Source organism: Corythoichthys intestinalis, chromosome 2, assembly GCF_030265065.1.
Source record: "Corythoichthys intestinalis isolate RoL2023-P3 chromosome 2, ASM3026506v1, whole genome shotgun sequence".
NCBI classification, from domain to species: Eukaryota; Metazoa; Chordata; class Actinopteri; order Syngnathiformes; family Syngnathidae; genus Corythoichthys; species Corythoichthys intestinalis.
Window position 1 is genome coordinate 72753866 of NC_080396.1, and position 12596 is coordinate 72766461.

Below are 12596 nucleotides of genomic sequence, written 5' to 3' on the forward strand. Positions count from 1 at the left end.
GATAATAAAGACTGGTGCCTTGTTGGAATGCTGCCGGTGGAATGTGCTATTAACATGTCTGAGCGCCTGATAGTCTCAGCTTTTAACTTCAAGGCAGAGAGAAAATATGAAATTTCACTTTTTCAACACTTGGCGATTCCTTGTTATATCATAGAGAAGTTGAAAATGCTAATTTTGGTGAAATTGCATGGGAATGCTTTCGTAGTGGTTGGTATACTTCAGTGTGGAATAATGTTGAATGAAGTGAATCGAGGAGATTCTGGGTCACTTCCCGTTAACTGCCAATTCCTGTCATTCCCCTTTGATTTTGGAGCATTTCCAACTCACTTCTTGTTTATTTTGGGACACTTCTGGGTCACTGTCTGTTTTAAAGCAATTCCAGGTCACTCCCTGCTGATTTTTGGGTCACTTCCTATTCATTGTAGCAGGGCCGAGAACGAAAAGTGGGATACAACCCTTTGCCACATACCCAAAAAAAATGCCACATGCCAAAATCCATTTTGCCACGTACAAAAAAACGCCACATGCCAAGAAAAATGCCACATGCCAAAATCAATTTTTGCCACATACCCAAAAAAATGCCACATGCCAAAATCAATTTTGTGACATAGCAAAAAAAATCCACATGCCAAAACAATGCCACATGCCAAAATTCATTTTGCCAAGTACCAATAAAATTCCATCCATCCATCCATCCATCCATTATCTTCCGCTTAGTCCGGGGTCGGGTCGCGGGGGCAGCAGCTTTAGCAGGGAAGCCCAGACTTCCCTCTCCCCAGCCACTTCAGCCAGCTCCTCCGGCGGGATTCCAAGGCGTTCCCAGGCCAGCCGAGTGACATAGTCTCTCCAGCGTGTCCTGGGTCGACCCCGGGGCCTCCTGCCGGTGGGACATGCCCGGAACACCTCTCCAGGGAGGCGTCCAGGATGCATCCGAAACAGATGCCCGAGCCACCTCAACTGGCTCCTCTCAACGCGGAGGAGTAGCGGCTCGACACCAAGCCCCTCCCGGATGACCGAGCTTCTCACCCTATCTCTAAGGGAGAGCCCGGACACCCTGCGGAGGAAACTCATTTCGGCCGCTTGTATCCGGGATCAATAAAATTGCCACATACCAAAAAAATGCCACATGCCAAAATCCATTTTGCCACATACCAACAAAATGCCACATACAAAAAAATGCCACATGCCAAGAAAAATGCCACATGCCAAAATCTATTCTGCCACATAGCAAAAAAAATGCCACATGCCCAAAAAAATGCCACTTACCAAAATCCATTGTGCCACAAACCAAAAAAAGTCACATGCCAAAAAAATGCCATATGCCAAAATGCATTTTGCCACATACCAAAAAAAATGCCACATACCCGAAAAAAATGCCACATGACAAAATCCATTTTGCCACATACCAAAAAATGGCACATGCCAAAATCCATTTTGCCACATACCAAAAAAATGCCACATACCAAAATCCATTTTGCCACTTACCAAAAAAAAAACACGTGTTAAAATCCATTTTGCCACATAACCAAAAGAAATGCCCTTGCCAAAAAAAATGCCACATACCAAAATCCATTTTGCCATAAACCAAAAAAATGCCACATGCCAAAAAAAATGCCACATGCCAAAATGCATTTTGCCACATACCAAAAAAATGCCACATACCCGAAAAAAATGCCACATGCCAAAATCCATTTTGCCACATACCAAAAAAAATGCCACATACCCGAAAAAAAATGCCACATGCCAAAATCCATTTTGCTACATACCAAAAAAAATGCCACATACCCGAAAAAAATGCCACATGACAAAATCCATTTTGCCACATACCAAAAAATGGCACATGCCAAAATCCATTTTGCCACATACCAAAAAATTCCACATACCAAAATCCATTTTGCCACTTACCAAAAAAACCCACGTGTTAAAATCCATTTTGCCACATAACCAAAAGAAATGCCTTTGCCAAAAAAAAAATGCATTTTGCCATATACCAAAAACTGCCACATGCCAAAATCCATTTTGCCACATACCAAAAAAATGCCACATACAAAGATCCATTTTGCCACTTACCAAAAAAAAAAACACATGTTAAAATCCATTTTGCCACATAACCAAAAGAAATGCCCTTGCCAAAAAAAAATGCCACATACCAAAATCCATTTTGCGATAAACAAAAAAAAAATGCCACATGCCAAAATCCATTTTGCCACATACCAAAAAAATGCCACATACCAAAATCCATTTTGCCACTTACCAAAAAAAAAAACACGTGTTAAAATCCATTTTGCCACATAACCAAAAGAAATGCCCTTGCAAAAAAAAATGCCACATACCAAAATCCATTTTGCCATAAACCAAAAAAATGCCACATGCCAAAAAAAATGCCACATGCCAAAATGAATTTGCCACATACCAAAAAATGCCACATGCCAAAATTAATTTCGCCATATACCAAAAAAATGCCACATACCCGAAAAAAAATGCCACATGCCAAAATGTATTTTGCCACATACCAAAAAATGCCACATGCCAAAATTTATTTTGCCATATACCAAAAAAATGCCACATACCCGGAAAAAAAAATGCCACATGCCAAAATCCATTTTGCCACATAACAAAAAATGCCACATACCCGAAAAAAATGCCACATGCCAAAATCCATTTTGCTACATACCAAAAAATGCCACATACCCGAAAAAAATGCCACATGCCAAAATCCATTTTGCCGCACACCAAAAAATGCCACATGCCAAAATCCATTTTGCCACATACCAAAAAAATGCCACATACCAAAATCCATTTTGCCACTTACCAAAAAAAAAAAAAAACGTGTTAAAATCCATTTTGCCACATAACCAAAAGAAATGCCTTTGCCAAAAAAAAAAAGCCACATACCAAAATCCATTTTGCCATAAACCAAAAAAATGCCACATGCCAAAATGCATTTTGCCACATACCAAAAAATGCCACATGCCAAAATCAATTTCGCCATATACCAAAAAAATGCCACGTACCCGAAAAAAAATGCCACATGCCAAAATGTATTTTGCCACATACCAAAAAATGCCACATGCCAAAATTAATTTTGCCATATACCAAAAAAATGCCACATACACGGAAAAAAAATGCCACATGCCAAAATCCATTTTGCCACATCAAAAAAATGCCACATACCCAAAAAAAATGCCACATGCCAAAATCCATTTTGCCACATACCAAAAAATGCCACATACCCGAAAAAAATGCCACATGCCAAAATCCATTTTGCCACATACCAAAAAATGTCACATGCCAAAATCCATTTTGCCACATACCAAAAAAATGCCACATACCAAAATCCATTTTGCCACTTACCAAAAAAAAAAAACACGTATTAAAATCCATTTTGCCACATAACCAAAAGAAATGCCTTTGCAAAAAAAAAAATGCATTTTGCCATATACCAAAAACTGCCACATGCCAAAATCCATTTTGCCACATACCAAAAAATATGCCACATACCAAAATCCATTTTGCCACTTACCAAAAAAAAAAACACGTGTTAAAATCCATTTTGCCACATAACCAAAAGAAATGCCCTTGCCCCAAAAAATGCCACATACCAAAATCCATTTAGCCATAAACCAAAAAAAATGCCACATGCCAAAATGCATTTTGCCACATACCAAAAAATGCCACATGCCAAAAAAAGAAAAAGAAAAAAGCCTAACACCAAAAGCCATTTTGCGACATACCAAATACCATTTTTCGTTCTCGCTCTCTTTTTTGCCGTGAAATATAATGGTTAGTTTTGGGTGGGTCTGAGTTGAAAATTATTATAAGTGAATGGGAAAGTTTTTTGTCGGTCTTTAGTGAGAGATGAATGGGCTGACTGGAAATTAACGGAGTTTGGTTTTTTACAAATTTTTGTGGAACTTTATGTTTTTGGCAAAAAAAAATGGTCATTTTGGTTTGCCATGATTTAAAAAAAATAAATAAATAATCTGCGAACCTTAATTTTGGAGGGGCAATCAATTCTCTGCACTATTCTTTTTTTTTTTTTTTTTTTTTTTTAGTTTAGTTTATTAGAGTGTAACATTGTTAATCTGTCAAAACGTGTGGTCTGTATGGCGCACCAAAAATGGGCGGAGTTGAATGCAGTCATTTTACATGTGGTATTCTTTGACTTTAGCCACAAAGACGCATAACGCCACGTAATAATGACAGGGTAAAATAGCAGAAGCTTGCGAATAAACACATTTGAGGGTCGCAGCTGCAGCCTCTCAAGGTGAGCCACCCAGCAGCCCCGGCTGCATAAATCTGCGTAACTAATGAGGAGCTGCCGCAAAGGGCTCACTTAGGCCCATTACGCAAGGTCTATGGTATGTTTGACTTCATGAGTAAAAGGAGATCCTCAGAGAGAAAATTTGACTTTAACTCATTGGCTGCCGTAGATGGTGAAGGATGAAGCAGAGATCTGGTTTTACATTGACTGAGCATTAGCATTCGGATATTAGGAATGAAAACCATGAAACTCAGGAAACTGATCAATAATCACCCTATTTTTCTAATATATTTAATGTTTTGTTAAATTGGGTCACTTCCTGTTAATTTGGGGGCATTTCTGTCCTTGTGAACTCATTGGCTGACATTGAATGAACGTTCAGTGACCCCTCTCAGTCAAAATGAATTGGACATCTAATGACGTCAATGGCAGTGAAACATGTCTTCCCATTTTAAATAATTGGATGTCTATTGTCGTAAACGGAGAGCAATCAGTTAATTTTGGGTCACTTTACCTTTTAAATTTCAGGGCGCTTAAAGCTCACTTCCTGTTGCTTTTGGGTCACATCCTATACACAGTAAGGCATTCTGAGTCACTTGTTCCTGTTGTCCACTTGTTCCTTTCCTGTTGATTTTAGGCTGTTTCGGGTCACTTCCTGTTCATTGGTCACTTCCTGTTGATTTTGGGGCATATAGAGGTCACTGTAGGTTTACGATCAGTTATATTCAGTTTTGGGGACTTCCTATACATTTTAGGTCACTTCTGGGTAATTCTGGGGCAAATCAAGGAGGGTTTTTGGTCTATAATTATGACCATCAATGGGGATTTTTGTTTTTGCTGATGTGATTTTATAATCAATAGGAGTGATCAAATCCTGTTCACTGGTTACTTCCTGTTGATTTTCGGGGTCATTTTCTGTACATTTTGGATAAATCCCTGTTGATTTAAGGGCATTTCCAGGTCACTTCTTGTTGATTTTGGGTACCTTTCAGTAAGTTTTGGGGCATTTCTATCCTGGGTGAGTTTTTGTTGATTTTGGGTCACTTCCTGTAGATTTGGGGGAATGTTCCTGTTGATTTCTTGTCACTTTCTGTCAGTTTTAGGGCACTTATGGGTGGCTTCCTGTTCATTATGGGTCATTTCTTGTTAATTCTAGGAAAATTAAAGGAATTTTTTGAGGGGTCAAAAATAATGACCACCATTTAAGCATTTTTTTGCAGGTCTGATTTGAAAATCTATCTCGGTTGTATCCTGATGAATTTGTGGGATTTCTAGGTCACTTGCTGTTGATTTTGTTTCTTTCTGATGATTTTGCTGGAAATTCAAGAAAGTTTTTTTGGGGGGAGGGGGGGTTCAGAAATAATGAAAACAATTTTTTTGAAGGTTTGAAAATCAGTAGGAGCGAATTGTAGTAATGGTAGTTGAATATTCTTTTGGAAATTAATGGGTACATGAAAATGTGTGAGGATTTTTTTTTTTTTTTTTTGTCAAATGTAGGCAGACCCGTACATTTTGTGCGCCTTGATTTTGTGATTTTTTTTTTTTTAATACGTGAAAAACAAGTAGTATGTGAATGAATTGGGGTTTTTTTGTTTTGGTTTGGTTTGGTTTGGTTTTTTTGCTGGTCTGATTTGATAATCTCCAATTTAAATTTTGCATATTGGAGACTGTATATACTATTCTGTGTGTAAGTATGTGTGCACTCTATAGGGCAGCTTTGAATTTCATAACACTGTGTAATGACAATAAAGGCATTCTATTCTATCAATCTAATCTAATCAATCTAATCAATCTAATCTAATCTATCTAATCAAGAGGAGTGATCACTTCCTGTTTATTTTGGGGCATTTTGGGGTCACCTCCTGTACATTTTGGATTATTTCCTTTTGATTTTAGGGCTTTTCCAGCTCACTTCCTGTTGATTTTGACTCACGTTCATTAAGTTTTGGGCATTTCTTGGTGGGTTTTTGTTTATATTGGGTCACTTTCTGTAGACTAGTGGGAATTCCTGGTCTGTTCCTGGTGATTTCTGGTCACTCTTGTCAGTTTTGGGGCACTTATGGGTGGCTTCCTGTTCATTTTGGGTCACTTCCAGTAAATTTGGGCCATTTCCAGGTCACTCCTTGTTGATTTTGTATCACTTTCTGATAATTTTTTGGCAATTCAAAGAAGTTTTTTTGGGGGGGTCAAAAATAATGACCACATAATTTTTTGAAGGGTTGAAAAACAGTAGGAGTAAATTGTAGTTGTGGAAGTTGAATGTTCTATTGAAAGTGAATGAATAATTGAATATGTATGAGGATTTTTTTTTTTTTTTTTTTTTTTTTATGTCAAATTTTGGCACAACCGAACGTTTTTGCTAAAACTGGCTGATAACTTTTGTGCCTTGACTGTGTGATTTTTTTTTTTTTTAATATGTGAATGACAAGTAGCATTTTGAAAATTTTAAATTGTATGTTTTTACTAGGGCTGTCAAACGATTAAAATTTTTAATCGAGTTAATTACAGCTTAAAAATTAATTAATCGTAATTAATCGCAATTAATCGCAATTCAAACCATCTATAAAATATGCCGTATTTTTCTGTAAATTATATATATATTCTGTAAAATAATTTGTTGGAATGGAAAGATAAGACACAAGATGGACATATACATTCAACATACGGTACATAAGGACTGTAGTGGGCATTTCACTCTACTGTCAATTAAATCTGTCTATGCTGTCCTCACTCCGAAGCGTCTACTTTTTCCAAAGCTAGACAGCTAGTGAACGACGCCTTAACAATCAGACTTCTTCCTTTTTCATCTGATTTATTGATAAAATGGCCTCAAACCACTGTCCTCTTTAGACCGTAGTGAAACTACAAAAAAAAAAGTACACAAGCATTGCATTAGCAAAAACGTTAGCTTAGCACGCTATACAGGTTCACTAAACATAAACAAAAAGCGTCTCATACAAAAAATATAACATTTCGCTTACTAACATAATATGTACATTCTTTACAACAACCATACTTACGGACAAATCTTGTCCAAGGATCATATAAGCACAACATTACAACGTAGGCGTCAGCCCGAGACATCGTGCAGCCATATTGAACTGGCAAGAAAGCAATAAACCATGTCGCAAAGCGACCACAAGAGTTCGCTGTTAGACAGCACAAAAAACCTTGCTGTAAAACTTACCAAAAGGCAGAATACTGTCTGAGCGGGACATGTGCGTTAATTGCGTCAAATATTTTAACGTGATTAATTTAAAAAATTAATTACCGCGCGTTAACGCAATAATTTTGACAGCCCTAGTTTTTACCATAACAAATGAATGGTGAATTTTTTTTTTTTTTTTTTTTTTTTTTTTTTTGCTGGTCTGATAATTGATAATCTACAGGAGTGGTCACTTTCTGTTCATTAGTCACTTCCTGCTGATTTTTGGCCATTTTGGATTATTTCCTGTTGATTTTGGGTCCCTTTCAGTAAGTTTTGGGGCATTATTGGGTGAGTTTTTGTTGATATCGGGTCACTTTCTATAGATTTGTGGGAATTCCTGGTCTGTTCCTGTTGATTTCTGGTCACTTTCTGTCAGTTTTGTGGGAATTCCTGATCTGTTCCTGTTGATTTCTGGTCACTTTCTGTCAGTTTTGGGGCACTTATGGGATACTTTTTGTTCATTCTGGGACAATTCATCCATCCATCCATCCATTATCTTCCGCTTATTCCGGGGTCGGGTCGCGGGGGCAGCAGCTTCAGCAGGGAAGCCCAGACTTCCCTCTCCCCAGCCACTTCAGCCAGCTCCTCCGGCGGGATTCCAAGGCGTTCCCAGGCCAGCCGAGCGACATAGTCTCTCCAGCGTGTCCTGGGTCGACCCCGGGGCCTCCCGCCTTTGGGACATGCCCGGAACACCTCTCCAGGGAGGCGTCCAGGAGGCATTCGAACCAGATGCCCGAGCCACCTCAACTGGCTCCTCTCAACGCGGAGGAGTAGCGGCTCGACACCAAGCCCCTCCCGGATGACCGAGCTTCTCACCCTATCTCTAAGGGAGAGCCCGGACACCCTGCGGAGGAAACTCATTTCGGCCGCTTGTTTCCGGGATCTTGTTCTTTCGGTCACGGCCCACAGCTCGTGACCATAGGTGAGGGTAGGAACGTAGATCGACCGGTAAATCGAGAGCTTCGCCTTTTGGCTCAGCTCCTTCTTCACCACAACGGACCGGTGCAGAGTCCGCATCACTGCAGACGCTGCACCGATCCGCCTGTCAATCTCCCGCTCCCTCCTACCCTCACTCGTGAACAAGACCCCAAGATACTTGAACTCCTCCACTTGGGGCAGGATCTCCTCCCCGACCCGGAGAGGGCATGCCACCCTTTTCCGGCTGAGGACCATGGTCTCGGATTTGGAGGTGCTGATCTTCATCCCAACCGCTTCACACTCGGCTGCGAACCGCCCCAATGAGAGTTGGAGGTCACAGCTTGATGAAGCCAACAGCACCACATCATCTGCAAAAAGCAGAGATGAAATGCTGAGGCCACCAAACCAGACACCCTCAACGCTTCGGCTGCGCCTAGAAATTCTGTCCATAAAAATTATGAACAGAATCGGTGACAAAGGGCAGCCTTGGCGGAGTCCAATCCTCACTGGGAACGAATTCGACTTACTGCCGGCAATGCGGACCAGACTCTGACACCGGTCGTACAGGGACCGAACAGCCCTTACCAAGGGGCTCGGTACCCCGTACTCCCGGAGCACCCTCCACAGGACTCCCCTAGGCACACGGTCGAACGCCTTCTCCAAATCCACAAAACACATGTAGACTGGTTGGGTGAACTCCCATGCACCCTCAAGGACCCTGCCGAGGGTGTAGAGCTGGTCCACTGTTCCACGGCCGGGACAAAAACCACACTGTTCCTCCTGAATCCGAGATTCGACTTCCCGACGGACCCTCCTCTCCAGCACCCCTGAATAGACTTTACCGGGGAGGCTGAGGAGTGTGATCCCTCTATAATTGGAACACACCCTCCGGTCCCCCTTTTTGAAAAGAGGGACCACCACCCCGGTCTGCCAATCCAGAGGCACTGTCCCCGATGTCCACGCGATGTTGTAGAGGCGTGTCAGCCATGACAGCCCTGCAACATCCAGAGCCTTTAGGAACTCCGGGCGGATCTCATCTACCCCCGGGGCCTTGCCACCGAGGAGCTTACCAACTGCCTCAGTGACTTCAACCCCAGAGATCGAAGAGCCCACCTCAGAGTCCCCACACCCTGCTTCCTCAAAGGAAGGCGTGTCGGTGGAATTGAGGAGGGCTTCGAAGTATTCTCCCCACCGACTCACGACGTCCCGAGTCGAGGTCAGCAGTACACCATCTTCACTATACACAGTGTTAATGGTGCACTGCTTCCCTCTCCTCAGACGCCGGATGGTGGACCAGAATTTCCTCGAAGCCGTCCGGAAGTCGTTTTCCATGGCCTCGCCGAACTCCTCCCATGTCCGAGTTTTTGCCTCAGCGACCGCCAAAGCCGCAGTCTGCTTGGCCAGCCGGTACCTGTCAGCTGCCTCCAGAGTCCCACAGGCCAAAAAGGCCCGATAGGCCTCCTTCTTCATCTTGACGGCATCCCTTACCACTGGTGTCCACCAGCGGGTTCGGGGATTGCCGCCCCGACAGGCACCAACCACCTTACGGCCACAGCTCTGATCGGCCGCCTCAACAATGGAGGTGTGGAACATGGCCCACTCGGACTCAATGTCCCCCACCTCCCCCGGGACAAGGGAGAAGTTCTGCCGGAGGTGGGTGTTGAAACTCTTTCTGACAGGGGATTCTGCCAGACGTTCCCAGCAGACCCTCACAATGCGTTTGGGCCTGCCGGGTCTGGCCAGCAACTTCCCCCGCCATCGGAGCCAACACACCACCAGGTGGTGATCAGTTGACAGCTCCGCCCCTCTCTTCACCCGAGTGTCCAAAACATGTGGCTGCAAGTCCGATGACACAATTACAAAGTCGATCATTGAACTGCGGCCTAGGGTGTCCTGGTGCCAAGTGCACATATGGACACCCCTATGTTTGAACATGGTGTTCGTTATGGACAAACCGTGACGAGCACAGAAGTCCAATAACAGAACACCACTCGGGTTCTGATCGGGGGGGCCGTTCCTCCCAATCACGCCCCTCCAGGTCTCACTGTCATTGCCCACGTGAGCGTTGAAGTCCCCCAGTAGAACGAGGGAGTCCCCAGAGGGGGCGCTCTCCAGCACACCCTCCAAGGACTCCAAAAAGGGTGGGTATTCTGAGCTGCTGTTCGGTGCATAAGCGCAAACAAGTCAAAACCCGTCCCCCACCCGAAGGCGGAGGGAGGCTACCCTCTCGTCTACCGGGGTAAACCCCAACGTACAGGCACCAAGCCGGGGGGCAATAAGTATGCCCACACCTGCTCGGCGCCTCTCACCGTGGGCAACTCCAGAGTGGAAGAGAGTCCAACCCCTCTCGAGAGGATTGGTACCAGAACCCAAGCTGTGTGTGGAGGAGAGTCCAACTATATCTAGTCGGAATTTCTCTGCCTCACCCACCAGCTCAGGCTCCTTCCCTGCCAGAGAGGTGACATTCCATGTCCCAAGAGTTAGCTTCTGCAGCTGGGAGTTGGACCGCCAAGGCCCCCGCCTTTGGCTGCCGCCCAACTCTCTGCGCACCCGACCCCTCTGGCCCCTCCCACAGGTGGTGAGCCCATGGGAAGGAATTCAAGGACGTTTTTTTGTTTGTTTTTTGGTCAATAATAATGACCACCATTTAAGATTTTTTTTGGCAGGTCTGATTTGAAAATCTATCTTGGTCGTATGCTGATAAATTTGGGGCATTTCCAGGTCACACCCTGTTGATTTGGGGTGACTTTTTGTATCATTTTTGGATGATTTTGTTGGCAATTTATTTATTTTTAGGTCAAAAATAATGATCACAAAATTTTTTGAAGGGTTGAAAATCAGTAGCCATGGATTGTAGTAGCAGTAGTTGTTCCATTGGAAATGAATAGGTAATCGAAAATGTGATTTTTTTTTGTTGTTGTTAAATTTTGGCAGAACCGTATGTTTTTGCTGAAAACTGAAAAACTGGCTGATAACTGTAGTGTGCCTTGTTTTGTGAATTTTTTTCTCTATATGTGACTTAGGCGTGGATTGTAGTAGCCGTAGTTGTTCCATTGGAAATGACTAGGTAATAGAAAATGTGAAGATTTTTTTTTTTTGTTAAATTTTGGCAGAACCGTATGTTTTTGCTGAAAACTGAAGAACTGGCTGATAACTGTAGTGTGCCTTGTTTTGTGATTTTTTTTCTCTATATGTGACTTATGTGAATCAGACAAAAACTGTAAAACAAGTTGCATTTTGAAAAATTGAAATTCAGTTTTTCCTATTGTAAATGCACGGGTATTTTTTGGGGTCAGCTAAAGAACTTGTCTTGAGCGCAACCGTGAAGGTTAGGGTTGAAATTGAAAAAGAATTTTTGGAACATTTCCAAATCGCGAATCGGTCAAAACAATTCGGCTGTGCAACGTGTCGGAAAAAAAAAAAACACTCGATCTTTTCTCACATCTTGAAGCAATATTTCTAAGGTCGCAGCAGTCGCTAGTGCCGTGTCAAAGCGCTCATGATCGGTAGGAGCGCTTGTCTTCATGTCATACGTAACGTTGGACATCCTGCAAGATGTCAGTGATCAACTCCATCTGGGACTCAGATGTCTCCTCTGTTTGATCCGTCGCGCTTGTCTGATCTCGCCGTTCTTTTATAACAGATGGCTTCTTCTTTTCAGGCTCGGAATTCTGCTTCCGCAATTTCACCAGCAGCTCCGGGATGATCGAATCGCCGGGCTTCCCGGATAAATACCCCCACAATCTGGAGTGCTCGTATATGATCATCGCTCCGCCCCACGTGGACGTCACCTTAACGTTCCTCACCTTTGACCTGGAAAACGACCCCCTGCTGGTGGGAGAGGGCGACTGCAAATATGACTGGTTGGACGTGTGGGACGGCTTGCCACAAGGTAAGTGCCTCTGCAGATGGGGGAAATTAGAATAGAATAGAATAGAATAGAATAGAATAGAATAGAATAGAATAGAATAGAATAGAATAGAATAGAACAGAACACAGTGGTTTGAAAAAGTATCTGAACCTTTTGGAATTTGTCACATTTCTGCATAAAATCACCATCAAATGAGACCTGGTCGTCAAAATCACACAGATGAAAAAACAGTGTCTGCTATAACTAAAACCACCCAAACATTTATAGGTTTTTATATTTTAATGAGGATAGCTTGCAAACAATGACAAAAGGGGGGAAAATAAGTACGTGAACCA

General features: G+C 42.8%; 1 protein-coding gene across 3 annotated transcripts in view; it reads left to right on the plus strand.

The window, feature by feature from the left end:
- The window catches only part of nrp2a (neuropilin 2a), a 150168-nt gene that overhangs the window by 72957 nt on the left and 64615 nt on the right, over window positions 1-12596 (plus strand). For all 3 annotated transcript variants that reach the window (XM_057857838.1, XM_057857847.1, XM_057857855.1), the window contains exon 4: window positions 12052-12282. In XM_057857838.1, the coding sequence (XP_057713821.1) occupies window positions 12052-12282 (231 nt within the window). The remainder of the gene's footprint in view (window positions 1-12051; window positions 12283-12596) is intronic.